The sequence below is a fragment of the Cladophialophora carrionii genome (genome assembly GCF_000365165.1).
Source record: "Cladophialophora carrionii CBS 160.54 unplaced genomic scaffold supercont1.1, whole genome shotgun sequence".
Taxonomy (NCBI): Eukaryota; Fungi; Ascomycota; class Eurotiomycetes; order Chaetothyriales; family Herpotrichiellaceae; genus Cladophialophora; species Cladophialophora carrionii.
The window spans coordinates 274,462-301,881 of NW_008481816.1; the positions used below are offsets into that span (position 1 = coordinate 274,462).

General features: G+C 55.4%; 12 protein-coding genes across 12 annotated transcripts; 5 read left to right on the forward strand and 7 right to left on the reverse strand.

Moving 5' to 3' along the window:
• Positions 1-97: 97 nt before the first annotated feature.
• G647_00096 (uncharacterized protein) lies at positions 98-1,450 on the forward strand (the record flags this gene model as incomplete). Its single annotated transcript, XM_008723499.1, has 4 exons — positions 98-143; positions 201-208; positions 279-731; positions 878-1,450. 4 exons carry the CDS (start codon positions 98-100, stop codon positions 1,448-1,450), a joined length of 1,080 nt encoding a protein of 359 aa, XP_008721721.1.
• A 366-nt stretch (positions 1,451-1,816) lies between these two features.
• On the reverse strand, positions 1,817-2,269 carry G647_00097 (uncharacterized protein; the record flags this gene model as incomplete). Its single annotated transcript, XM_008723500.1, has 1 exon — positions 1,817-2,269. The coding sequence occupies one exon, from the start codon at positions 2,267-2,269 to the stop codon at positions 1,817-1,819; it is 453 nt and encodes a 150-aa protein (XP_008721722.1).
• Positions 2,270-3,490: 1,221 nt separating this feature from the next.
• Positions 3,491-4,693, reverse strand: G647_00098 (uncharacterized protein; the record flags this gene model as incomplete). Its single annotated transcript, XM_008723501.1, has 1 exon — positions 3,491-4,693. One exon carries the CDS (start codon positions 4,691-4,693, stop codon positions 3,491-3,493), a length of 1,203 nt encoding a protein of 400 aa, XP_008721723.1.
• A 1,352-nt stretch (positions 4,694-6,045) lies between these two features.
• G647_00099 (uncharacterized protein) lies at positions 6,046-9,609 on the forward strand (the record flags this gene model as incomplete). The annotated part of the gene is made up of 1 exon (XM_008723502.1): positions 6,046-9,609. The coding sequence occupies one exon, from the start codon at positions 6,046-6,048 to the stop codon at positions 9,607-9,609; it is 3,564 nt and encodes a 1,187-aa protein (XP_008721724.1).
• A 214-nt stretch (positions 9,610-9,823) lies between these two features.
• G647_00100 (uncharacterized protein) lies at positions 9,824-11,006 on the reverse strand (the record flags this gene model as incomplete). The annotated part of the gene is made up of 2 exons (XM_008723503.1): positions 9,824-10,006; positions 10,206-11,006. The coding sequence occupies 2 exons, from the start codon at positions 11,004-11,006 to the stop codon at positions 9,824-9,826; spliced, it is 984 nt and encodes a 327-aa protein (XP_008721725.1).
• A 720-nt stretch (positions 11,007-11,726) lies between these two features.
• On the forward strand, positions 11,727-13,261 carry G647_00101 (uncharacterized protein; the record flags this gene model as incomplete). Its single annotated transcript, XM_008723504.1, has 2 exons — positions 11,727-11,797; positions 11,851-13,261. 2 exons carry the CDS (start codon positions 11,727-11,729, stop codon positions 13,259-13,261), a joined length of 1,482 nt encoding a protein of 493 aa, XP_008721726.1.
• Positions 13,262-14,070: 809 nt separating this feature from the next.
• Positions 14,071-15,879, forward strand: G647_00102 (uncharacterized protein; the record flags this gene model as incomplete). Its single annotated transcript, XM_008723505.1, has 3 exons — positions 14,071-14,319; positions 14,374-15,596; positions 15,651-15,879. The coding sequence occupies 3 exons, from the start codon at positions 14,071-14,073 to the stop codon at positions 15,877-15,879; spliced, it is 1,701 nt and encodes a 566-aa protein (XP_008721727.1).
• A 225-nt stretch (positions 15,880-16,104) lies between these two features.
• Positions 16,105-17,591, reverse strand: G647_00103 (uncharacterized protein; the record flags this gene model as incomplete). The annotated part of the gene is made up of 5 exons (XM_008723506.1): positions 16,105-16,373; positions 16,458-16,701; positions 16,786-16,882; positions 17,054-17,258; positions 17,465-17,591. The coding sequence occupies 5 exons, from the start codon at positions 17,589-17,591 to the stop codon at positions 16,105-16,107; spliced, it is 942 nt and encodes a 313-aa protein (XP_008721728.1).
• Positions 17,592-18,996: 1,405 nt separating this feature from the next.
• Positions 18,997-20,745, reverse strand: G647_00104 (uncharacterized protein; the record flags this gene model as incomplete). Its single annotated transcript, XM_008723507.1, has 2 exons — positions 18,997-20,183; positions 20,280-20,745. 2 exons carry the CDS (start codon positions 20,743-20,745, stop codon positions 18,997-18,999), a joined length of 1,653 nt encoding a protein of 550 aa, XP_008721729.1.
• Positions 20,746-21,676: 931 nt separating this feature from the next.
• G647_00105 (uncharacterized protein) lies at positions 21,677-23,458 on the reverse strand (the record flags this gene model as incomplete). The annotated part of the gene is made up of 3 exons (XM_008723508.1): positions 21,677-22,161; positions 22,217-22,792; positions 22,861-23,458. 3 exons carry the CDS (start codon positions 23,456-23,458, stop codon positions 21,677-21,679), a joined length of 1,659 nt encoding a protein of 552 aa, XP_008721730.1.
• Positions 23,459-24,030: 572 nt separating this feature from the next.
• On the forward strand, positions 24,031-25,155 carry G647_00106 (uncharacterized protein; the record flags this gene model as incomplete). The annotated part of the gene is made up of 1 exon (XM_008723509.1): positions 24,031-25,155. The coding sequence occupies one exon, from the start codon at positions 24,031-24,033 to the stop codon at positions 25,153-25,155; it is 1,125 nt and encodes a 374-aa protein (XP_008721731.1).
• A 70-nt stretch (positions 25,156-25,225) lies between these two features.
• Positions 25,226-27,064, reverse strand: G647_00107 (uncharacterized protein; the record flags this gene model as incomplete). Its single annotated transcript, XM_008723510.1, has 4 exons — positions 25,226-25,417; positions 25,466-26,455; positions 26,509-26,599; positions 26,691-27,064. The coding sequence occupies 4 exons, from the start codon at positions 27,062-27,064 to the stop codon at positions 25,226-25,228; spliced, it is 1,647 nt and encodes a 548-aa protein (XP_008721732.1).
• Positions 27,065-27,420: the final 356 nt, after the last annotated feature.

The window sequence follows — 27,420 nt, forward strand, 5'->3', positions numbered from 1 at the left end:
AGGCCCGCTGTGGTGAGGTGAGACAAAGGTGAGAGCTCAGTGGGTGGTGTCAGTGTGCCCGCCTCTGAGACAAGAATCTTCCGTGCCGCGCTGCAACATGGGCGTCGACGCGAAGATCCCGGTCTGGCTCGACTGTGATCCGGGTAGGTCTACATCAGCGCCGGTCTCTCCGCGCCGCGTATGCTCATGACCACCAACAGGTCATGATGTGAGTCGTTCCATCTCCAGCGTACTCTCCTCCAGGCGGTCTACAGCAGAGTCTCACAGTGGCTACCTAGGATGCCTGTGCTATCCTCCTCGCCGCATACCACCCTTCCCTCAACCTCCTCGGAGTGAGCACAGTGCACGGCAATGCGCCACTGTCGAAATGTACAGTCAATGCTTTGAGTGTCCTGGAAGCGATCGGAAAACCTGAAATCCCCGTCTTCCCCGGCTCGCCCAAGCCATATTGCCGGACCGTCCACAGCGCGCCTGATATCCACGGAGCAAGCGGACTAGCTGGGACGGATCTGCTCCCCGAACCGAGTCGGTATGCGCTGACGCATTGCAATGCCATCTTGGAGATAAAAGAAGCTCTCTTTGCCCAGCCTAAAGGCAAAGCATGGCTTGTGGCCACGGGCCCGCTGACCAACATCGCTTTGTTGTTCGCCGTCTTCCCCGGTCTCGCAGACCACATCGCTGGACTGTCCATCATGGGCGGCGCAATCGGCTCCGATTTCACCCACGTCTCAGTAAGTCCTGCACTCGAGTCCTACTCTGTCTGCCATGACTGAGATCGCGCTATATCTTGCACCGCTTGAAAGTGGTCAAACCGGCGCTGTTTGACCCCGGTCTTTCTTGTTTGGGACCGGCGCTGACTTCACCAACCCCTTCCAAGATGGGCCAGCCCTACCTGGACGCTAGTGGCACCGCTCATGCTCGCTCAGGCAATCGTACTCCTTTTGCAGAGTTCAACATCTGGGCCGATCCCGAGTCTGCTCGTTCTTTGCTCCAGGACCCGGTGCTCCGGTCCAAGACGACACTCATCCCGCTGGACGTAACGCACCAAGCATACGCCACGCCAAAGGTACAACACATGCTTTTAAATGGAATCAACGGACCGACGAGGCTCAGAAGGATGTTCAACGAGCTGCTCATGTTCTTCGCCCATACCTACGCCGAGGTGTTCGGATTGACAGATGGGCCGCCCTTGCATGATCCGCTAGCTGTTGCTGCAATCTTGAGTGGTCACCCAGACCCGAACTTCCAAATCGAGTTCGATGATGGTGGTGGAGAGCGATGGGATGTCGACGTTCTTCTGGAAGGAGAACAGGTTGGAAGGACAGTCATCACAAAATCGGAGGATGGCCAGGGCGTCAGGATTCCCAGGACTCTTGATCTGGACAAGTTTTGGCGGACATTGGCTGATTGTATGGCCGCAGCCGATGAGGCCCAGAGGTATCAGCAGTAGAATAAAGCCATTGTCGAGAAGCACAAGGGATGACCTAGAGTGGACTGGATAGACTATGAGAAGAGCCTGCGATCATACTCGCTTGACATTCGATAGGGAAAGAACTTTTCTGTCTCAACAGGACGCATACATCGGCTCTGCGAACACGTACTACGAACGACATCAAGTTTGATCTTTCATTGTCGCCCGACATAACCCGTACAAACTATGGTTAACCTCTCATGATTCATTCCAGCTTCAACATGATCACATCAATGAATGTGTTGGTGTCATAGTACGGTGCGCCATCGTTGCAGTGCTTCTCTTTCCAGTGCCTCTCCTTCAACAAAATCGCTGGTGCTGGTCGACAGCGGCGTCGAGACACGGTCAGAAGAATATATCCCCATATCCATGCACATCGACGGCATTGGGGACATGGACCTCCGGGAACTCTCGCTTCTTGCCTTCGGCCGTATACTCTGCCAACCCCCTGCGCATCGCTTTAGCAAGTGCAAGTCTCTTCTTGGCTGCCTGGACCGCCTGCTCGGCGTCACGCCTCGCTTTCCGCGCCATGAAGTCAAGAAACTCCACATACGCCTGCTCTGCGTCTTCTGGCCTGCACCCCTTGACGAACGTCTCCCCGCCGCTTGTCACATAACAGTGCATGTCTGCTCCTATAATGTCGCTTTGGAACAACCAGCGTCTGGGGTTTTGTCTTCGGAGGAGAACCATTCCCTGCCAGTGACCGTACTGGGTTTGCAGGCCATTCGAGAACGCAGCGAGATGAGGGTAGTCATTCACAAGGATCACGGCAATCGCATTTGAGGGGCGCTCCTCCATTGTATGATCTGCAAGAGATATGAAAATAGATGTTGATGGGCACGTCGTGTGCTGTCAGCTTGTTGACGAGTTCCTCGTTTGTTTTGTCTTCGGCCAGCTGCCTAAGTCTGGGTATAGATTGCTTGGGTGTCGCTTTGCAGACCTCTGTGCTCTGTCTCATTTCCCTCATGGTCGCCTCATGCCTTATATATTCCTCAAGAACATTCCAGCTCGCCTTTTCGACAGTGCGCTCAACCTCTTCGTCTACTTCTTTCTCAATTTTGAACGAGACTTTGGCCGGAGGGCCACGGGTGACTATCTTCCTCCCTTCAGGTTCGGTAATTCTCTCAGTTTTTACCGGGACGAGCTGTAATCCCCACTTTGCCGGTCTTAGGATATGAGGTGTATTCTTCGATCCTGCAGGGGCTGGAGGAGCACGAAGGTTGGGGCTTGAAAGACTCGAAATCGCTGGGCCGAGTTTCGCGGACGACGGTGTTGTCCGAAGATGTGACTTTGAGCTCGGTCGAGCGAGTCCTTTAGAGGAGGCTGGTCGAAAGGGGAGTGTGAAACCTGGCATACTGAGTCGATCACGTGTCGGATAGACAATGATATCCTTCCGTTGTTGTGAAACCGAGACGGATTCTCTCTCAGGGGATTGGAAGTCATTGGAAGTAAAGGATCTTGTAGATATAGTTTCGAACTGGGTCGCAAGAGGCAGCTGAGGCCTTGAGGTCAACTGCTGGTGCCTGACGGGTGGGTGGTGACATTGTCACTGGGCGTGAAGATAGAGGCAGTGGAAGAAACAGACCACGATTGCATGGTCGGAAGAGCTTGAATTGAGCCCACAACGCGTCTCGCGACTCGACCCGATCCCGTTCTCTTGATCAGTGTTCGATCATGGGCAGTCACTCATGATAGGTGGTCGAAATGCATGATATTCACAGGCCAACTCGCACTGTGAAAATTAATGGGGATAGAGACAGAAGGGTACCACTTCCCAAAACCGCGTTTTCAAGAATCCTGGGTCATATGAAAGCGAAGAGATCCGCCTGCAGCCGAAGTGACAGACAGGAGCAGTCGTCGAATTAACGTGGCACAGGTAGTGAAGATGAATCTATTCCAGTGTAGGAATCGACTTCGTGGCTGGAATCCTAGACTTTAGGAAGTGAAAAGTGGCCGATTTTGCCAGAAGAGGACGTTGCGACACCTTTTCAGAGGCAATCAACAAGACTTACGGTTGACTCAACTCCGGCACCAGTTGCCATCACCGGTATTCTTGCACCAATTGCCCAGAGCATCGGTGACCTGTTTTCTGCAGTCTCTGGAAGGTCCTCTCAGACACGACGATTTTGCATCGTCGTATGTCCTTGCTGAAAGTGCACAGCGAAGATCCTTCCACCAATCAATCTTGCAATGTGTTACTGCGGGTGTGGTCTGGTCGACATCCCGGAAAGCTTCGAGCTGACGGCTGATACTTACAGCAACATCCCATAGGTTCCTCCTGCAAACGACGCTGGCTTTGCTCGATCTTTCATCCCATTGCTTGTAGCCTTGCTTCACACCATTGACGAGAACCTCGACGATGTCTGTTTTGTCTGATCCGGTCCTTCGAATTGCCAAGGCTGAGATGTTGGACACTTTGGATGTGGTCTTCGGCAGACCGCACGAGCTTTGCTGCTTTTTACCAAAGGCGAAGCGTGGGGAATCGACAGGAAGTGGTTCGACACTGAAGAAATGACCAGTGTCGCTGAGCTGAGATAGACGACCTGCTCGACCAAACGCACGCTCGTAGCCTGTGGCGTGGTATTGATCAGAGTAGACCACCACACTTTGTATGAAGGCACTGCTGGACTTCTGAATGAACACGTCGGCCGGGAACGAGAGGACGCTTGAGAACTGTTTGACCGCCAGCTTGTCCGTACATGATTTGGAGAGACTTGGTTCTGCGTCTGCACGTGCGGGCTTGCGGCGCGTGTAGCCCAGCAGAGAGAAATGACCACGGCCTTGCAGCTGAATGTCGCTCTGACCCTCCACTGGCCATGGTGCTGCCGCACTGGAAGGGAATGACTCGATCAATATCTCCATCGACGCATCCCCGCAAGGAGCTTCAGTGGTGAAGAAGTAGATTGCGATGTTGTCCTTAATCTTGAATGGTGGCTCGTCAAATTGGCCGCCGTCTTCCTCGTCGGTCAGAGTATTTTGTCTTTGACAGAACTCGAGATACGGTGATTGATAAGCTGGAAATTGCAGCATTGCCTTCACTTCTGATAGTAGCCAGTGATTCAACCCACGTAATGCCAGGACTTCCGCATGAGAGTCATGCAACACCAAGCCCTTGCATTTGGGCATTGCAGAGGCCGAAAGACATTTAGTTCCGGTTGCAAACGAGACACAATTGAGATCCTGGGCTCCTCCAGTTTGCGCCACAAGGACGACTGCTGACATGGGAGTCCATTCTCTCATGCCATCAGCCAGGGTGCGAGGCTTGCATTTTTCAGGCAGTGAATTGAATCTAGCCAATGCGGCACAAGCCACTTGCTCCGCTAATGAGGGCATAGGTACCTGTGGGGATAGCAATGGAAAGCGAAGCTTGCTGCGAAAGGCCTTCCATGACTGATAGCAGGCAAGAGTAGACAGCAAACGGCGACAGCGATGGAGATAGCGATGGCGCGGCGAAGATGCAAAGCAAAAACAGTGGAAAAGCGACTTGGGCGAGGCACGCGCCTAACCAGCCCGGCTATGGGCGACTCAAACAAACCCTGGAGAAGCCTAAAAAAGTGCCTAGGGAGCCCCGCAGCCAGACACCAGCCACGCTCGGGGGCCGTCGAGGCTTCATTGCGCTGCTTTGGCGCTGCCCGCAGCCCCTATCAACAAGACAAAGACAGCTCCATGTCTCCCAACCTGTATTTCATAGATAGAGCGCACGCATCCAAAGTTATACTGTACTCCGTATATCCACGCAAACTCGGCGTCCTTCCACGGGTGTACCGCATATCGACGCTCCTCCGCCACGAAGCCTGCCAGCGATATTGTACAAGTGGGAAGTGCGAACGTGACTTATTTCTCCCGGCGGGTTTTCTTCTCCCCACAACGGACAGCCTCCGCGCCACCGATCACGACCCATTTTAGCCTATTCACACAGAGCGACAAGCCCTGAATTGCCCGTCGCAGGGTCGTCGCATCTTCAGGGTCCTGAGGGCAGGAGGGCAGCTTGCAGTAGGCTGTCTTGCAAAGTGTGGAAAAGCGCTTCTTTGCAGGTGACGGCATGGGGAAGAAACTCCAGCCTGATCCAACCCAGCTGTCTACAAGCAAACGCCACCCATCATCATCATTACATTCTGGCACTCCATGACTGGTCCAGACTCTCGTGTCGACACCCTGATTGACTGTGGCCGAGAGCCACCAAGCTCTACCCCGGTTTCTTCCTCAAGAGGGCAAGCCACGAACGAACCCACAGCGAACGCTTACCCGCTTCTTCCTTCCCACATTTTCGCAAGATTCGGACCTCGACCATTAACTACACCTCTGACTTTCTCCGCCTTCCCATCACATCATCATCCTTCAGCCTCGTCGTCCTCGATGTCGTGACGAGACCGCCGTCCTGATCCATCTCCAGATACATGCTTGGATGCGGCTCGAGTTCACGCGTCCCTTGCGGATTTTCAGCTGCCTCGGCACCGTGCACATGATCCTTGTTCTCCACATTGAGATCTGACATGTTGCACGTCTGAGCTCTCGTCTCACGTTGAGAACATGCAGCCGTTGATCGTCGCGTGCCCGTAATATCATTCTACACCATGACGAGCTCGTCGAATCAAGCTGGATTTGCCCGAGGCGACCAGAGGAACAATCTGTTGTCGAGTTCGGGCTTTATGATGCCAAATCCCCGCATGGACAGCCTACCTCAACAACAGTCGAACACGGCGGCTTTCGATGCCTCGACCCCTGGTTCTGTTGATTTCACCTTTCCGTTTGCTGGCAGTCCTCATGGTTCTAGCAATAGCGGCATCGATGCGCCCCCGGATCTGCGCCTAAGTCAGAGTCAAGGCTTTGCTGGGCGAGGCTCCGTGGCCGCGTATGGCAGGGTCCCGAGTCCCCAACATCGCGCCAGCCTAGCAAGCATTGATTCGGCGTTTGACCGCGATCTGTTCGGCTCGGCAGCCTTGAGTCAATGGGCCCCGACAAATTCAGGACACCAGGCACCTAGTAATGCCGACTCTTCGCCCCGGATTCCGGCTAGCGTCGGCGACCAGGAGAAAAAGTCGCAGACCGAGGAGGAGAGGCCGCCTGCGTGGAGCGAGTTGAAGACGAAAGCAGGGAAGGAAAGGAAGCGGCTGCCCTTGGCTTGCATTGCCTGCCGGCGAAAGAAGATCAGATGTTCGGGCGAAAAGCCCGCTTGCAAGCACTGTCTCCGTGCTCGAATACCTTGTGTCTACAAGGTGACTACTAGGAAAGCTGCCCCGCGCACGGACTATATGGCTATGCTGGACAAGCGGCTGAAGCGAATGGAAGACCGAGTCATCCGAGTCATCCCCAAAGATGAACTTCCTGATCTGAGCAGCACGGGTCGGGCTTCAGTGCGACCTCCAATTCCAGGCCAGGCACCCAAGAAGGAGAAAGAACAACCCAAAAAGCGGTCCGCCGACGAAGCATTCACCCAAGAACTTAGCGACTGGAGAAACTCCCGCGAGAAAACCACACTCCTCGACCCGACGGCCGGACTACGCAAACAGCGCGAGGGCGAGAACAAACTATTCATCGAGGGCTCGGAATCCCTCCCACCGCAACACATCCAAGAACACCTCGCTGAAGTCTTCTTTGACTGTGTCTACGGCCAATCCTACCTCCTATTACACAAACCCAGCTTCATGCGCAAGCTGAAGGCTGGGACAATCCCGCCGGTGCTGATCTTGGCTGTCTGTGCTATCTCGGCCAGGTTCTCGACTCACCCACAAGTCTCCACCGAACCGGCGTTTCTCCGTGGGGAGCAGTGGGCGACTCCCGCGCGACGCATTGTCGAAAAGCGTCACTATGAACCGAATATCACGATTCTCACCGCAATGCTGATGCTGGGGTTGCATTACTTCGGGACGTGCGAAGGCGGATTATCGTGGTCCTTTGGCGGCCAGGCCATGCGGATGGGCTATGCACTTCAACTGCACCGCGAACTGGACCACGATCCCCTTGGCCGCAATCAAATCGCCAACAATGCGAATGAAGGCAAGAAGGGTCCCAAGCCGCCGGAGCTGTCCTTTACAGACCGCGAAATCCGCCGTCGCACAATGTGGGCGTGCTACCTGATGGACACGTTCAATTCGTCGGGGACGGAGCGACCTTCATTCCTGAATGAAGACTACTACCAGATCCAGCTGCCGATCAAAGAATCGCATTTCCAGATGGAAGTCCCCGGCCCGACGGAGGATCTGTACGGCAACGTGCCCATGTCCAACAAGTCGTCGGCGCTCGACACCGCTGCTGCCAACGAGCTTGCCGCCGAAGCAAAGGCGAACATGGGCGTGGCGGCATATATTGTCCGCGCCGTGGTTCTTTGGAAACGCATCGTCAAGTATTTGAACCTAGGCGGCAAAGACAAAGACCCCCACCCCATCTGGGACCCATTGTCCCAGTTCGCAACTCTGCAACGCCAGATCAACCAGTTGAAATCCTCCCTGCCAGAGGAAATCACCTATACGCCCGAGAACTTCGCAACACACGTCTCCGAACGCCTCGCGAACCAGTACCTCTTCCTGCACATCGTGCTCGCCCAGACGAGCCTGTTCCTGCATCGCTTCGCCATTCCAACCAACCCCTCCCATCGGCCCCATCACCATTACTACACCCAGCAAGGCATGCCTAAACCATTCCTCACCAGCTCGGCCAACATCGTGCTCGAATCCGCCTCACTCATCAGCAAGCTCATCGCCGACTCGACAGGCCACACCCTCACGGTCCCCTTCGCCGGGTATTGCGCCTATGCCGCCGCAACGGTGCACGTGTGGGGCATCTTCAGCAAGAACAGCGCCCTCGAACAACAAAGCAAGGACAACCTACGGCACAATTACAAATACCTGACACGCATGAAGAGATACTGGGGCATGTTTCACTACATGGCCGAGAGCGTCAAGGATATTTACCGGGCATTTGCCGACGCGGCACTCCGTCAGGCCCAACACGCCCGGAACAGCGCGGGACTGCCGACTAGTATGTTGCGACGGCATTCCTCCGCCGGCGGCGCGGGAGGGAGAAGTGGGACGCAAACGCCCATGGACATGGACGCGACGGCGACGTTGACAAGCAACACGAATCCGCCATCTAGGTCGGACACGCCTGCGGATCCGACCAAAAGCAAAGATGCGGACAAGGCGAAGGCCGGATCGATGTTCCAGTACGGTGACTGGTTCGACAAGTACCCGCACGGGGTTTCAGAGAGCGAATGGGAGAAATCGCACCTCGAGTACAGGAGTGAGCACGCGCAGGGTGGAGCCGAGGCCGTGATGAGCCAAAGAAGCGATTTGCAAAGTGTCGAGGAGTTCTTCGCGAGTCTCAGTCCCCCTTCCAAGGCAGATGACACCATCGGAAGAGGCAACAAGAAAGTGGCGAGAAGGAGGGGGAAGAGCGTGGCAGAGAACAAAAAGACCGACAAGGACGAGAAAACCAAGGAAGGAGAAAAAGGAAAGGGGAACCCCTCGACTGCGGCCAAAGGCGCGGGTCCGTCGATTTCTGGTCAAGATTCGCAAAGGCGTCAATCCATGTCGCAAACAATACCGGACCAGCGCCTTTCCGGCACAGCTGGCGACCTCAACTTGAACATCAACCTCAACCAACCCTTCGACCTCTCCAGTTTCGACATCACCTCGCCCTCGCTGTATCAAAACACGCAGTTCGCCGATCCATACAACTATGGCAATTCTCCGACCTCTCCCCAATTCGGCGGCAACCTTCATTTTCTTTCAACTTTGCCGGCAATCGATCGGCAAATGGTCTATGGCGCGGCTTATGGCGGCCTCGATCCCTCCACATCGAACAACAACGGCGGCCAGAACGCTTCGTCAGGGCTCAACAACCTGGGCTCCCCTCCAATCGGCAATTTTGGAAGCACAAATCCGTGGGATCAGCTGGACTTGACCACGTACGGTCTAAACGACCCTTTCGCAGGAGGGCACGGGACCATGGACACCAGTTCGTCAGCTTGGTTGTTGCCTTTTAACATTGAGCCGCCAAGCTTTGGGGGTAGTGGCATGGAGGAGTTCGGAAACACGGCGCTCGACGGCATGGATCTGAGTGATCTCGGTCAGGGGGGCGGGAGCGACGTCGGTGGACAATTTGGGGACCAAAACTCTGGGACTGGTGGACAGACGTAAAGGTCGCTGGCTCGTGTCGAGTTGGACTCGACTCTGTGTAAAGGGATGCGTGTAAAGCATGACACCTCCGCAGGACATATGGCTGCAAGATTCACACACTTTTTGAAGGACCGTATATTGGGGGACCACATCGGCATTATATACCATCGGACGTACACGCGAGGGTGTCCCCTGTGTCAAGGATGCAATTATTTTTCGTCCTGTGTGGTCATGCTCAGTCCTCCCACTCCTCATCAAGCTGATCAATCAGGCGATTCTCGTCGTCGGGAGTGCGGCCACGTCCAGGGTGTCGCTCGTCGGTGCCAACACGATGGTACCCTCTTCGACCGGCGAAGAGTTGTGTGACACCTCCCGGCATACGTTGTGTGCATGAGGAAAATAGGATGACAAACATGTCCTAAAAATAGGGTCGAAAGCACAGAGGTTAGCGGTAGGTGATCAGGCAATGTCGGGTTTCCAGTCGTGGTCTCTCCTAGCCGGTATGTAGCGGGTGTGGCGTAACCCCGAAGAAAAGGGCCTCTGTAAGTTGAACCATGTGTAAGGGAAAACAGCACGCACACGCAAGGGGAGAGAAGAGAAAGCAGGAGAGGACTAACCGAGAAAAAGCTGTGTATACCCGCCCACATAGCGTAGTTGGGCAACTGTCTCCATCCTCTTTGATGCAGGACGTTACGCTGGTAGACAATACCTCCGATGAGATAGACTAGCAGAGCGATGCCTGCGATGAGACCGAAAACAGCGCCCGGGCCCAGCGTTCCCTTTTCTTCCGACTGAGTTGTTCCACCGCAAGCAGATCGGGAGCGGATCTCAAACACATAGGTACAGTGGTCGGGTGAACCGAGGAAGTTCACAACGGGCCTATTGGAAAGAAGGGGAGAGGTATCGCAAGCAAAGGTCATGAGGGTGGACTTCCGCCTTTTGCTGGTTTTCTTGACGACAAAATCATCGTCGATGGGATTTCCGTCCTCGTCGAGTTCGGGACAGGGCGAGCCCATGGTGTAGTTCAACAGCAGCTTCTTGCCGCGGAAGAGTAGTTGGTCGTTCTGTTGCCCGATGCTGTATATGTCTCCGCGATGGTCCTTGTAAAACGCCGAAACATTTTTCTGACGGCTTGTAGGAACTCCTTCCACGTCTTCTAACGACTCGACAACGGGTCCGCAGAAGTTGATGGTGAAATTTGCAGGATAGTCGTAACCTTTGGCATGATAGGATTCATTGCTTGCGGCTTGGTATTTCGTGCCCTCGGGAGTCAACTGCAATGACCGCAGGTCAAAGAATGAGCCAGTGGATGGAGAGAGGATGGTACAAGGCTTCGGTGGGGGTTTTGCATCGGCTGCAGCGAAACTCGAAGGTAATGATGAGAGGAGCAGGACCAAGAGCGGCGTTGAGAGATGCATGGCTGGTGAGAGGGGTGCTGGACGTGCGCTCAAGAAGCAGAGAAAGATAACGAGTGGAAGTGTCGGAGACGGCGCGAGCAAGTCAATGCTGCACCTGTGTATTGCTGGACCGGCGATGGTTTATGAGTTCCAGGTTGTGATGAGGGCAACGTGAACGAAAGGGGACACATTGAGGTAAGCCTAAAAGTTTAATGCCAATCTCTCATCATGTACGGCGACTAGGCTGTGGCTGCCTGTGACACTTGCCGCAAGGGCAAAAATGATGCGTTCCTGCAGCTGCAGGTCAGTGGCTACTTAGGTACGGCTGAAGCGTGGACTACAAGCGAAGGCCGCTCGTGTTCGTTTCGACATGAAATGAATCGTGCCGAGCCTGGGAGCCCAGTGCTCTTCACTTGCCCAACAGCAGAACTCGCTTTGGAACGATACAATAATGCGTACTCCGTACTTCCTACTCGTAGGGAGGACTCGTATCATCCCTCGAGGAAAGTTCCCGCTTGACGCTATGCAGCCTTTCCGAGACGCATGATGGCGATCCCGGATGATGATCTCATTCGGCTGCTGCGTCTCCGGCAACTCACTTCTGCTTCACCCCCATTTCAGAGACAGATGTAAAGGCACCTCCGTCCACGTTTCCCTCTCCTGTCACTCGTTTGACTGTTTTGATTCAATGAGTCGTCCCTGCTGAACTTCGTCCTCTCCTGCCGCCTCACCGCCGCCACAATGACAGTCGTGACCAGCTCGAAAAGCAAATCTCCTCCAGAAGAAAAGCATGAGTATGAGTTCTTTGGCCCGTGAGTATCGTGATTGTCCCTTCAATCTGTGATGGTTCGCTGATACTCGACAGTCCCGGCGCCGCCGCAATTGTCTTCCTTCTGCCCTTACTGCTCTATGCCACTGTTTTTCTCTGCAACGACGTTTCGGGCTGCCCTCCGCCCGCGCTGCTCGACCCAAAGACATTGACACTCGAGAAGCTGAAGAAACAAACACCCTGGCCTGAGAACGGAATTGCAGGTCTGTTTGATCTCGAAGTCACTCTATGGGTCCTGGCATATTACGCTCTCAGTCTTGCGCTGCAATTGTTCCTACCTGGCCAAGAACTGGATGGCACCACGCTCGGTACAGGAGGCAGACACCATTATAAGTTCAATGCTTTCAACTCGGCCCTTCTCATCCTCGCTGGGCTTGCTGTCGGGACGGCCCTTCAGGGCGCCGACTTTGTGGTGTGGACATACATCTGGGACAACCTGCCTCAGGTCGTCACGGCAAATCTCCTGATGTCCTACGCCCAAGCAATCTACGTGTACCTGGCATCATTCTCGGTTCCTCACCCTGGTCAGCCCAACCCGGAGCATCGGGAGCTTGCTAAGGGTGGACATACTGGTAACATGCTTTACGACTTCTTCATTGGCCGCGAGCTGAACCCGCGCATCGCAATTCCGGCATGGATTCCTGTTGCTGGGGGTCAAGTCATTGACATCAAAGTGTTCAATGAAATGAGACCGGGCCTTCTCAACTGGATAATACTCGACCTGGCATTTGTCGCTCATCAGTACAAGACCTACGGGTACATGACCGATTCTATCCTTTTGGTGACTTTCTTCCAGGTACTATATGTCATGGACGCCCTGTACATGGAGCCAGCCATTATGACCACCATTGACGTAATTTCCGATGGATTTGGCTTCATGCTCGCCTTTGGCGATCTGACCTGGGTACCTTTCATTTACAGCCTGCAAACTCGATACCTCGCCGTCTACCCTTTGACTCTTGGAGTTACTGGTATCGCTGGGGTCTTGGCGGTTCAGGCTCTGGGCTACTACATCTTCCGGGGTGCCAATAACGAAAAGAACCGCTTCCGTACCAATCCAAATGACCCTCGTGTTTCACACTTGGAGACGATGACCACTGAGTCCGGCTCCAAGCTTCTGGTATCCGGATGGTGGGGTACCGCTCGACATATCAATTACCTTGGTGATTGGATCATGTCTTGGAGCTATTCACTTCCGACTGGCGTGGCCGGATATATCATCAACCAATATCAGAACCCTATCACCGGTAACACGACGAGAGAGGTTGTGCAAGGAGATGCACGTGGCTGGGGTATCATATTCAGCTACTTCTATGTCATATATTTTGGCGTGTTGCTAGTGCACCGACAGCTCAGGGATGAGGAGAAGTGTCGGAAGAAGTATGGGAAAGATTGGGAGCGCTACTGCAAGCGTGTCAAGTGGAGGATCATTCCGGGTATCTACTAGCCAGAGCAGCGGGACGGAGAGGCTCTCTCTGAGGTCTCTGATAAGCTTCGGCTATTTGGAAGACATCCACATCCCGTTTGGATCTTTGCGTCCGCCACTGGCGCGTATTTGTTAGAAAGCGAATGCACTGTACGGAGTACAGGAGGGGAGATCGACAACGATCCTGGTCCAGAACTCCCAGCAGCGCACGGGGTTATGAGTCGTCATGCAAGGCTCCAAGATCTTCCCCGACATACGAGGCGCTGCTTCCGGTTTACTGGGATCTCAGTTTGCTCCAACCCGTCTGCGTATCTTGCGGTCGACAGAACCCTGAAGCCACGCCTGGCCCGCAGCTCTTGGGAGCTTCAGCTCGCCTATCGAACCCCGGTCGGCAGGAAATTTGGTGGCCATGCTGGAGCAGGCCACTCATGTAGTGGCTCGCTCGCTGTTCAGAATTTCATCCGCCAATATAATCAAACTTCCACCACCCGCGCGAAGCTTTTTGTCTCCACAGCCTGGGCTAGGCCATACACTTACCAACGTCGTTGAGCTCGCCAAGGCGATTGTGCCGTCATCACTGAGCACTTCTAACCACGTACAGACAATGGATTGGTCCAAGAAGGAAAGATGGGGTAGGGAGATCCCCAGGTTTGGACAGGGGTAGTTAGGTGCCCCGGGAAATCTGGCCTTGCTCTCCACCTTACCCCGACTCTTTGATATGATATTAGACGTCGGCCTTCGCGTTGAGGTGGAACGCGTCCAGGGCGGCCTTCGTCGTTGGAACAACAAGATCATCCAGTCCGAAGCTTACTTCGTGGCAGAAATCAAACATGGGTTTAGGCGTGCTGGAGGCCAACACCACTGCGCATGTTCCTGGAACCGTTCTCCTGGACCAGCTGGCTGCTCACTCTGAGGATCAGACTGGGCGCTTGAAGCATGGAACCGGGAAGAATTCGAACATCGTTCTGTCACCACAGCCATCCGAAGACCCCAATGACCCGCTGAATTGGTCATCCGTCAAGAAACATATCGTGCTGTCCGTCATTTTCTTCGGGGTCATCATTGTCGGTGTGATACCGGTGAGTGGTCCGCTTCAGACTCTGCCTCGTTCGTCCGACTGACTGTCCCCCCAGGGGCCCCTTTTGAACGCTGGCATCGTTCAAATTTCTGTCGATCTCAATCGATCACCCACTGATGTCGCTAAACTCTCTGGCTATTGTATTCTTGCCACTGGCGCCATGGGTCCATTTGCATCCGCCTTGGGTCGAAAGTATGGCAAACGACCCATGTACGTCTTTTCCTCGCTCATTGGAACAATCGGCGTCATCGTGTCTGAGGCAGCAACTGGCTACAAGGTACTGTTGGCTGGCCGTGTCCTTCAAGGCATTGGTATTGCCGCGTACGAATCCCTGGCCGTATCGTCAATCGGGGACATCTTCTTTGTGCATGAGAGAGGCCCGAGAGTCGCCGTTGTGATCTTCCTTCTGGCAGCCATCTCTAACGGGATTTCGATTATTGCCGGAGTCATTACTGAGAATCTTGGCTGGAAATACAACTTTCATATCTACATTCCATTTGCGGCTCTCCAGTTAATCGCAGTCATCCTTTACTGTCCGGAGACGATGTACCGGCGCAAAGCCATCTACGAGACCGACACGGCCGGATCAGATGAAAATCTCGAGAAACTCGCCAAAATCGAGTCCGCGGCTGCACATCATGTCGAACGACACGGTGACAGAGCTGGTGCAGATCTTGAGAAGACGATGACTTCAACCTCACACGCATCTGTCGATTCGATCCCTGCCAAAAAGACGTGGTTCCAAGAGCTCTCCATCTACAATGGGACCTTCGTAGATGACCCAGTGTTTAAAATGGCAATCGCCTCGGTCGCAATCCTTCTCAACGTTGGGGCTACTTACCAAGTCTTCATGACCGGCATCATTATTGCTTGGTACGTTGCGGTGGCCATCTTGTCCGGTGTCATCTTTGCCTCGCCGCCCTATCTTTTGTCCTCAGCTGCTGTGGGATATATGTCGGTGGGCCCTTTCATCGGCGGTCTTATCGGCGCAATCTTCTCGCTCGTCATCTCGGAGCCGTTAGTCAAATCGATGACAAGGCGCAACAAGGGCGTCTACGAGCCCGAATTTGCCCTCCTGCCCATCAGTCTGGGAGGTATCTGCTCTGTTGCAGGTCTCATTGGCTGGGGCTATGCTGTCAGCGAGTTCAAGAGCATCTACCTCGTCTGCTTCATTTGGGCAGTCATCCTTTTTGGCATGACCATCATCGCCAGCTTTGCGACGCAGTGGGCTCTTGATGCTTACAGACAGAACAGCACTGAGTTGTTTATCATGAACATGTAAGTTTGCCTGTTACAAAATCTCGGTGGCATTTTCTAACGGCTGCTTTACAGGGTCTTCAAGAACTTCTTCTTCTACGGTCTGACCAACTACGTTATCGATTGGTATGCCACATCAGGCGCCATCGACATGGCAGGCACGATGGCTGGAATCACGGGATTCTTGTGTCTCCTTGCTATACCCATGTATGTGTATGGCAAGAAGTACCGATATTTCTGGCACAAGCACAACGCGTTGAAGTGGCTACACCTGGAGACGGATCACGCTGGAGCTGAAGGTTGAATTAAAGCTGTCGAGCTTCAGGCAGGTCGGCGGCCGTGTCTGGAGTGTGTACTAGAGCGACGCGAGTGATCAGATATCGGAGAACGAATAATTGAATTGTCTTTCGCCCTGAAGGATGTATCCAAGGGTAGACTCTCACTCGCCTTTGGACTTTTCATCTGTTCGCTTCATCATCAACTTCAAGCCCGAAGCCTCCTCTGCGACCTATCTCGTCTTATCCTGAGACTACGGCTCGTTCTCATAACCGTCCAAAAACTGCATCTTCAGCGTATACCTGCCTTCCTGTTGTAATTTGTCCCGGCCGTAGGCTTTGACCCGTTCAATGTCCTGCCGACAATCCCAATACATACCTCTCAACTCCTTGGCCTTGCCCGCTGCAAGATACGTGACGGTGGCGCCGCAGAGTTCCGGCGGGTCTTTGAACAAGGCTTGAAAATCGGTCCCGTGCTGCGTGAGAGCGGGATACCTTTCCAGCAGTTCTTGCCGGATCTCCTCTACAGATCATCAAAGTCAGGTGGTTTTCCCTTCTTACTCAAAGCAAAAGAAAGGAAATGGGGGGGGAACACTGTATTACGCACTCTTGGCCATGGCAGTAGGCACACCGCCGGGGTGCAGAGCATAAAGCTGGATCGCGTCGCCGAGTCCGTCCAGCTCGACCTCCTCCTGCAACGTGCTCGTCGCGCGCGCCACGGCCGCTTTCGAGCTGTTATAACCCACCGCGAAGGGGAAATCGACCGTGGCGGCGCGCGACGCAATGTTGATGATCACGCCGGCCTTGCGGTCCCGGAACTTGGGGAGCAGGTACCAGCTCGTGACCATGGTCTGTCTCTCGGGCAGTGAGTGTGAGTGTGAGTGAGCGCTTATGTTTCGTGAAAAGGGGGCAAGGGGCAAATATTGTAGACGTACACTCTTGAAATTGATCTCGATGGTGCGCCAGAAATCTTCGAACGATTCCATCCATTGTGGTCTTCCGGGCGAGACGCCGGCGTTGTTGACCAGGATACTGCGCGTGCGGTTATGTCAGTGTGTGGGATTGACGTCGGTAATTACTTCCACTGTATTTGCCCAATCCTCGGGATCCAACCCGGAGTGCCCTGAATGATGTACAGCAGGGGAAAGGCAAGTGATAGGTATATAGGTAGGTAGGTAGGTAGGTAAGTAGGTAGGTACTCACTCGATCTCTCCCAAATCAGTCTCGGCCTGCTTCAACACGCCCCTGAGGGCCTCCACATCCGTGACATCGACGACGTAGGTCTTGACCCTGGCGCCGTGCTCCTCGCACAGTCTTGCCGTCTCGGCCAGTTCGTCCTCCAATCGGTCCAGCACGGCGATGCTGGCGCCGGAGATGGCGAGTTTGATACTGATCGCGCGACCGATGCCTAGGGAGAGATCAAGTCCATCAGTACAGACGGTACTTGCACCGACTCCGGCACCATGGCCAGCTCAATCGCATCCGATGCTTCAAGGGCATGTCCACCGACTGGGCTAAGAGTGAGTGACGACGACGACATGACCATCGTCATGACCATGGTTACGGAGACCACGCACAACATCACCCTGACAAACAAAGACGGGCTAAACTCACCTCTCGCACCGCCGGTCACGAGCGCGACTTTCCCCGCGTTGATGCCTCGTAGATTCTCGTCCGTGATGGGCCCGTACTGCGCGTGGTTCAGCGGGATCGCCGAGACGGGGAACTTGGTTGGATCCATGCTTGGATCTGCTGACCAAAGAACAGGACAGGACGGGACGGGCAGGGCAGGGCAGGGCAAAGCAGGCAGGCAGGGTATGTGGGATACGTAGATCCGAAACGTCGTCCACACCGGACTGGACTGGACTGGACTGGACTGGACTCGTACGGTGCGCCGTGAACACGACGGTCAATAACTTGGTAAGTAAGAATGTAAGTAAGTTACAGTCGTAAGGCTGACGAAGTGACTAAATTTGGGGTCAACTTGATCAATGATTGTCGGCGTCGGCGACACACGTATTGATGCATGTAACACATGCAGGACCACGGTCTGCGTAGGTAGACAGTGCTCCGTAAGGTACCTATGGTACACAAGTCATGCATAGTGAACATCTTTCGATGCGGTTAGAGAGGGACCCCACATTCGCTGTGATGCTCTACAGATACATGACCCCGTACTCGGACGAGCTACTGCGTTCCAGGTACCCAGGACGGAGGTACGAGTCCGGTGCGTCTACGCAGTAGTCGGGTACTGCACTGCAGAGGAGTGTCGGGATCGCCCCCTCCCCATGCGGGAAAACCTGGGGGGTTTGCATGGCGTTGCGGGGACGAGCGGGAGGGAGGAGAAGGAGGTGGAGGAGGAGGAGGAGGAGGTAGTGGCTCGGAGATAGAAGAATGCCCGGTCCAGAGGGTTTGAGGCCCTATGTGGCTCCGTACAGTAGCTGCCTGGACGCCCTCAGTGGCCCTCACCATGGGTTGTCTTCACGGGGGTCAGGGGTACGGCGTCCTCAACACTGGGGAGACTGGATACACTATGGAGTACTATCTCGTATTTCCCCAAGCACGACCAGCGATCTGTGTGGGGACCGTCGAAGGCCTGGAGCGACTCGTCTGTCTGTCTACTGGGTATCTAGCTACTATTTACGGTATACAGTCACAGTACTCCGTACGCTCCATCACGGGACTTGCAGCTGATACACCCTCGGAACATGGAGTGCTCCTTGTGGCCTACTGCGGCTGACATCAGGTATGCATGCATGCATGCTAGAAACGTACCAGGTATGTAGGCAGTCTTTGAAGTCACTTCAGTTGGAAGCATGATATGACGGGACTATGGCGGTACCTGCAGACGAGCTGCCCGCTCCCCAGGCTAACCTACCTACCGTCTCTTCTCTGGCCGTAATAAGCAACCAAGCTTGACGTGCTGGCACTGTCCGATGATGAGGATCCGTATCCTGCAATCGACTCCGGCTTCCCCTACTTACGCCTGTAGTACCCAACTCCCAGGAAGTATACGCGGAACGCTAACGCGACACTCGACCACAACCACGTACAGTATGACGGTCGGTTAGATGAACACAACGACCCCAATTCGATTGATCAACTACCGGGCAACAGGATGCTTCCACTATCGCACACAGCCGCACTCAGCCGGTAAACTTGCTCCTCCCGCGCAGCCACGCCCCGAGGTAATACAACCCGTACATGCCCGCGACGCCCGCGCCAGAAAGACCGGCAATGACGGTGACGCCCTTCGCGACGCCCAGGTCGACGTACATGGAGTGCGAGAACTGGACGAACCCGGCGGCCATCATGGAGCGGACAAAGTCGTTGGCCGCGAACAGCGAGGCCACGTACTTCGGGTACGCGAGCGCCACGTAGCAGATGATGCTCTGGAACATGCAGAAGCTGCCGGCGGCCCAGATGTTAATGCCGACCGTGGGCACGATCCAGTGCACGTCCGCGCGGGCCGTCCAGGCGAAGAGCAAGAGCCCCACAGGCGGGCCCCAGACGCCGCAGAGGCCCGGTCGCAGCCATTCCTCCTGCTCGACCGGCTTGCCCTGGTCGGCGTGGTATTTGCGCGCGTGCGGGATGAACCACGACCGCAGGTACGCGTAGTACGCGGCGAGGCCGACGATGCAGCCGGTCATCAGGCTGAGGAAGATCAGGCCCAGCTCGCCGAGCGACATGCCGTACGTGCCTAGGTAGACGAGCGGGAAGGCCTCGAAGAAGGAATAGTATGTCGCGTAGACGAGGCCGCCGTAGAGGGCCGCGTACAGCACGGCAGGATCCTTCATCGTGATCTCCAGCGGGCGGATCAGTGCTTCGAAGAGAACCTTGCTGAACGCGGTAGGGTGTAGTTCGATTTCTGTCTGGTACCGGGTCTGGCCTGTCGCTCTCCGGAGTCTTTGTGCGCGACGGAGCAAGATAGTGCCAGGATATGTCTCGGGCAGGAATGGCAACAGGCACAAGATGATGCCGGACATGATGATGACTTCGTACAGGGGCCACCGCCAGTTGTCGGTCACGGCGTACCCGGCCATCAGTGGGCCGATGGCCGGGCCGCAGTACATGGCGGCAATCCACCACACGTATCCGTAGGGGGCAGTGTAGATGTCGTAGATGTCTTCAATGGACGCCGCGCCGCTGGCTAGGGCAGGACTGCCCGTCAGGCCCTGGAGCCAGCGCAGCACGATGATAGCAGGGAAGGAGTCGACAAAGGCGAGAGCGATCGAGACGACAAAGAATGCCGCGAATCCGTACAGGTAGGGCGGGTTCCTGCCGATGCGAGGGATCTCGCTGATCGGCGACAAGAACATAGGGCCGACGGCGTCTGTTAAAAGCGTTGGCTTAGTATCAGCACGGGGCAACACACCACCCATATCCTTCCAGCGAGTCAGTCAGGGGGGGGGGGGGGGGTTCAACTTACATCCGACAACATACATCGACAGGCCCAGACTGGCTACCACAAGAGATACATTGAATCGGACCATCATGGCCTCTGCCGTCGGCGTGACAATCGATGCCGTGCAGTACACGCAGAAGGTGTACAGGTTGACGACGGTCAATGTCCACATCTTCTTGCCGTGAGGCCAATTGCGAGGATTGTCGAGATCATTCTCCGTGAAGGCCACGACAGCGACCTCGGCGGTATCGGGGGATTGAGGCCGCCGCGGCATGATGTCCTTCTCCGTGGCACGAATCGTCGCGGATCCCTCGGGCAGAATCTTCTCCAGGTCGGTTTCTGAAGCAGAGGCACTCGTTTCGCTGAACATGGTGGGCATCACGCCTGGCTGAGAGTCTGGCTGCTCTTCCGGATACATGAGCCATGGCTGCCGGAAACCCAGAAACCGGAGGAATTGCCCCGCGGGCGTTTCTCTGATGTACTCGAGCATGGTTGAGGCGAGAAGAGAGAAGACACTGTCGAGGTGTCATAACATGTTTCTGCATGCTCGTAGCCATGTTTATACTCGACAGCCCGGGCCCGGCCATCGCACAGCGTCGAGACTTCGCTGCCTTTCCTGCGTCCAGGGAAATGGATGACCTACCCGGTTCACTCGAGGCTGGCTGAGACTGTTGCCGTCCTTGGTCGCGACCGGCATGGATAAACTTATCGACGCAGACTCGGCCACCTCGTCTAGTCTGAGCGTGCCCGATGACGAGTAGCCTCATTGGTTATTTGTATCTCGAAGCGAGTATCATAATGCCGGTATGCTGAAGGCGAGGTCGCTGGTGTGCTAAACACTTTCCGCATTGGGAGCGCTACAGTACCACTGGGGCCCTATCAGTGGGCGAGTCGTGGTCGTTGCGGCTGTGAGCGGCTGAACGCAAGCCGGCTACGCGTCCAGGCCACGACAAGGCATCTTCAGCCGGAATCGAACTGTGGCTTGCTGGGCTCGAGTTGCCGTGGCCCTGCCCTGTTCGACGTGGGCGAATCAGGCTGGGCAAGTGGACGCCCAGATCCGGCGACAGCCCGTGCCAGCAGCGACAAGGCTCGGAGGAAGTGCTCCGTACAGTAACTGCTGTCGCTCGATACGAAGACAGTGTAGCTCCGAATGGGCGCCTTCGTCGATCTGATCTAGGTGGACGGTGTATGCATGAGAGATGAACCACCGTGGCTCTGTTATTATGCTTACTCACTGCGCTCAGACGACAATCTCTGAAGTTGAGTGCATGACCAATTCAGCGAGAGATACCCAGGGAGATCAAGCTGTCATCGACGGTCTTTGTGCAGAAAGGGACCCTCCCGTCCCGGCAGTCATAACATGTACGGCGTCTCAGGGGCTCGTAGGTATTCAGGCATCATACAGCACCACGGCAACACAGTCACAACCTCGCCTTGAAATTGTCCTTTCGCCCCTCTTCCCGCTCAACCCACTGCTTGAGCACGTCCCTCATGATCTTCTGGTTGAGATTCCGGGGGATCTCGTCCACGAACCGTACACCGCCTCTCAGTCTCTTGTAGTGGCTCACGCGAGGGTTCAGGAAGTCGTGGATATCCTTCTCCTCCAACAGGGGAGGCTTGTCGGATCTGACCACGTACGCGCGTGGCAGGTCGTTGCCTTGGCCATCCGGGACACCAATCACGCCAACGTCTACAATGCCAGGCAGCTGCCCGAGTACTGATTCCACCTCCGTCGGCGACACTTGGAAGGACTTGTACTTGAGCAGTTCTTTGGACCGGCCCACAATGTAGAGCTTGCCGTTGCGGTCGAAATGCGCAATGTCGCCTGTGCGGAACCAACCGTCGGCCGTGTACGCTGCCCGCGTCGCTTCGGGGTTGTTAAAGTACTCCTTGATGATATTTGGTCCTTTGCCACGTCAGGAGAAGTCAACTCCAGGTTGGGAGAGCTTGCCTTTGCTTACCTCTGATACAGAGCTCCCCGGGCTCGTCGTATCCCAGCTTCTCCCCAGCCGGACTCATGATCACGGCCTGCATGTTGGGCAGTAATCTGCCCGAACTGCCTTCCCTGTCCACCTCTGTCACGTTCGGCTGGGATGCTGCGGTCACGGTTTCGGTCATGCCCCAGTTGACTCTTAATACCACCCCGTCGGGCAACATGTCGTGCACCTTCAGCTGCAGTGGCAGTGGGAGCGGTGACGCGCCACTCATGGCAAACCGAATGCTCGCCACGTCCTCCCTCGTACACTCCTGCAGGATGCGGTTCCAGATGGCCGGCACGATGAAGCATGCCGACAACTGGTACTTCTTGATGCTCGCCATCAGGGACGAAAAGTCGTACTTGGGGAACATATAGACCTGCATGCCGCATTGGAGAGCCAGCATGGTCTGGACATAGATTCCCACAGCAACGGCGTTCTGCATCACACCGGGCATGCGCAGATACACGCCCTCGCGGATGGCTTTCTGGGCGAAGTGGTCAAAGAAGAACGCCATCTGGCACAGGTTGGCGACGATATTGGCGTGCGTGGTCACCACACCTGTGTATGGGCATTAATTAGTCAGGGACAGCAGCAAAGAGCAAGTGCAAGTTGCGGCTTCCGCTTACCCTTGGGCACTCCTGTCGTGCCACTCGAGTACACCAGACAAGCGGTCGTCTTCTGCAGCACTTGTGGCTCTGTGATTCTCTGCCAGTCCAGCTTCCTCTCGCTGATGATAGACTTGCCATCGTCGGTATCCACAATGTCCAAACCGTCAGAAACCATCATGACGAGCCGGACATCGGTGTTCGACTGCGTGACAGCCTCCTCCGCGGCCTTCCTCGTCTGAAGCGAACAGATCAGGACCTTCGGCCCGCTCATCCGGATCTGTCGCGCAAGCTCAAAGGCCGTCGCCGTCACAGAACAAGTCGCGTGAACACCGCCGGCGCAGAGCACGCCCAGAGTGTTCGGCGCCACCATGACTTGGTTATCCACGTACGTGAGGACGATATCCTTGCCGGCTTCCTCAGCACCGACGCCGAGATCTCGATAGCCTTGGCCTATCCGATGCGTGAGATCGCGGGCTTTGGCCAGTGTGACGTGGTTGGCGGGACTTGACGGATTGATCCATATCGGGTCGTTGTCTTGAAATGGCGTCCGCGAGAAGAGAAATGACAACAAGTCGATGCTGGGTATCTCGACATGGTACTCTGACTCGAAGATCATCTTCGTGCCTCACCACTGCCGGCTATCTGGTGTCCAAAATACTGAGCAGGAGGCAAGAACGTCGTTGGCAGTCACCATTAGTGTTGATGGTCAGTCACACCGAGACGCTGGGGAAGGTAGTCTGCACGATCCAATAGAGACGGAGCAAGACACCAAGAGCAGTGTCCTCGTCACCGCTTTTGCCTGTCGAGGGGGCTTAAACGGTCGACTTCCCATCAGTCAGTCCCCTCCACTGCGCAAGGCTCCACGAATGTCGGGGTAAATGTGGAGTAATGGCGATGCTTGATATGGACAGGCACAGGCGAAGCCCAGCCTCGCCGTCGGGTTCGAGGAGTAACGCACTAGCTACTGTAGATACATTGTCGGTGCCGGCGTGTGTTGGTACAGATTATCTCCTGAGCCATACGGTACACCGACACATCAGCCCAAACAGCTAGGCTGTCTATGCAAGTTGATATCGAGACGACAGAGGCGCCAGCCAGCCAGCCCAGGTCTTCAAGCACCGACCGATCTATTGGCAATTGGACCCCTTCTTCTCTGGACCCGGCTTCATGGGACCAACGGAGTACAGTATGTCCTCTGCACCGCCCCTCGCGGGCCTCAAAGTCCTGGAACTAGGCGGTCTGGCTCCGTCTCCCTTCGCTGGTCTCATCCTGGCAGACTATGGCGCCGACGTTGTGCGCGTGGACCGGACATTCGAAGTCTTCGGCCCACCACGCGACACGCTCTGTCGACGAAAGCGGTCCGTGGTGATAGATTTCAAGGACGCCCCTTCGCGGCAGGTATTCTTGGAATTGGTCAAAATCGCCGACGTGCTGATCGATCCGTATCGACCAGGTGTCATGACCAGGCTGGGCCTTGGGCCGGAGACGCTATGCCAGCTGAATCCGCGGTTGATCTACGCTCACCTTCACGGCTTCAGACCGGAGGGCGTGTATGGGCGACGAGCAGGCCACGATATCAACTATCTCGCCGCCGCGGGGATCCTGTCGATCTTGGGACGAAAAGACGAAAACCCGGCCCCTCCCGCGAACATTCTGGGAGATTTTGCAGGCGGCGGGCTGGTCTGCGTGACGGGCATTCTGTTCGCGCTGCTCCACCGCCAGGCCACGGGCCGCGGACAAGTCGTCACGACGAATATGGTGGATGGGAGCGCATACCTCGCCACTTTCATGAGGCAGCAACAAGGGCACCCGAATAATGATCGGCCCAGGGGCGAGAATCTTCTCGATGGGGCGGCGCCGTTCTATGAGGTATACAAGACGAAAGATGGCAGATTTGTAGCTGTCGGGGCTCAAGAACCCCAGTTCTACAGGAGTCTTCTGCAGGGGATGGGACAGGACGAGAAGGAAATGCCCGAGCAGTGGGATCGCGTGCATTGGCCGAGGACGAAAGAGCTGTTCACCAAGGTATTCAAGCAGAAAACGATGGATGAGTGGCGCGCTGTCTTTGACCACACCGATGGCTGTGTGACGCCGGTCTTGAACATGGATGAGACGGAACAGCCCTTCAAGCCGCTGGTCGACTTGTCGGCTTCTCCGAGTCTGGATGTCTCGGTGCAGGAGTCATACCCGGAGCTGAAAAAGGGCGCTGGGGCCGAAGACGTCTTGCGGGAATGGATTCCGAAATCAAGGTCGTCAGTTGATATAGATCCCTCGTCAAAGCTGCTCCGCATGAAGCACGCCGCAAAGCTATAGATAGCACGGCTGCGCGCAAATGGCCGTTACGTACGTGTAAACCTAGTCCAAACCGGCGTGACTGTGTCGTCTAGGGAACATTCTCCATCGTCAGTCGTGTCTCGCCGTCATAAGCACAGAGCTCCTTTCTTGCCCTCGCTGCTTCCCGTCGCAGGATATCCTCAATGCCTTTCGTTCGTGGAGTAAAGCGAGCCTTGAATGGCTCAGGCCGCATGTTCTCGCTCTTGGTGTACGCGAAGATGTCGAGCTTCACCTCCTTACCCTGGATCAAGTTAGCAGTATCCCCGGCAACGGAGGGGCAAGCACCCACGTTCTCATCCAGCCCGGGCTTGAAATCAAACGCCCACAGCAAGGTCGCAATAGTCAAGTAGAGCCCCTGCTCGGCGAGCGGTTGTCCGCTGCACACCCTTCGACCCCATCCGAATGCATTGTGGCCTTGCTTGTTGGGATAGGGTCGTTCTAGCCCGTTGAGAAACCGCTCTGGCCGGAAGTTGTCGGGTTCAGGGAACTCCCTGGGGTGTCTGTGGATGGCCCAGACATTGCCGGTGATGGGTGTCCCCTTCGGAATCAAGTACCCATGATACTCGTCGTCTTGGATCGGTGCATGTGGAATGCCTCCCAGGATGGTCACTGTCCGCCATCTCAGGGTCTCGTTGACGACGGCTTTGACGTACGGTAGATTAGGCTCGTCACCCCAATCGGGTACTCGGTCCTGGCCGACTACTCGGTCCAGCTCCTCCTGGGCTTTCTTCATCTTGTCTTGAAAGACGCACATGGCCAAGATGAACGAGATGATCGTGCCGCTGGTGGTATCGACGCCACCACCAATCAGGTTAGAAGTGAGGGTGGAAATCTCCTCGTCGGTGATATTGTTCTTCTCCTGCTCCTGGAACAGGCGTTTGGCAAAGTTGTCTTCGGGCATCTGAGCGCCTTCCTTGGACAGTGCCACGAAATAGCGTTGCATATGTTGCGCAAATTTGAACGCCTGCCTCGGCATGGGATAGATCCAGCTCAGCCACGCCGGGAGTCGATTCAAGATGGGGATGGACTCGACCAGGAACAAACCCGGGATGATCAAGTCCACACCTTCCATTGCTTTGAGCGCCATTTGCGCAACGTAGTCGTTGATTTTGTCAATCCGTCGCCCCCAGCCGATTATGGACACAATCGAGCACGAGTATCTCTCGATGGACATGACGAAGTCATCCGGTCTGTCCATCAAGTCTCGGACGAGGATCTTTGACTCGTTGGCCTGGATTTCGCGCCATGGTCTTATGGCCTGTGATCCCGTCGCTGTGTGCTAATAGCGACTAGTTAGATTATCTGGCTTGAGCCTGCGGATCTTTGGCATACCATGAGACGCCGATGGTGGCGCCACTTGTCCCCGTAGACCAGACACACTTGATTGCTTTCCGTTGCATTAATCATGTCACCCATGGCAATCCTGCGCTTGGCGGTTAGCTTGTGCAGACATACCGGTGTCCTTCGAAAGATGCCAAAGACGCAGGCAGTTTCCCAACCGGAGGAAGACATACATCTGTGGTCGGGAAGAGTAGATGTTGGCCCTCTTATCGAGCAGGTCCGAGATGGTCCAGACATCGTTGCACATGATAGTCGGTCTGTGACCCTGCCATATGGTGAACATCGGGTTGTTGTAGTGTTTTGACCACTGCTCGAACTCGATCCATGGCTTGTGCTTTGGGATCTGGAAGAAGTTCCCAACGAGTGGAAATGGGAAGGGACCCGGAGGCAGCCTCTGGCGGATCCGCAGTACTCGTACATAGTCGACAAGGACGAGCAGCACAGGTACGGCCACTACTCCTATGAGAACGGCCCTAATCAGAGTGTAGGTGTCAAGGGCGATGTTCAGCGTGCCTGGAGCACTCGATAGATTTTGTAGTACGCCCATACTTCTTCGCGGTATCAACTGAGTTTGTGCCAGTTCTCTCGGCGTTTGTAAGAGACCGGTTCCTCGTTATGTCTTGATATATACGAAGGCGCAAGTCATGGAATGAGAGCGGTCCCACATAAGATCGGGCATACTCCGTGGCCCTAGACTTGTCGACTGCGACCTCAGCAAAGGTGGCCCACATGAACTGTCCAATCTTCATGTGGAGAACCTCGTGGCTCGTGGGGGAGGGGACTGCTACCCCATGGTCCTTAGCCGAGATCCGGGGAATGGCAAGTGCTGGGGCTCGTAATTTGTGTCAAAGCGGCAGTTGACTTGGACAATGGGTAGATGGTACGTCGCCGGGATAGAAAGAG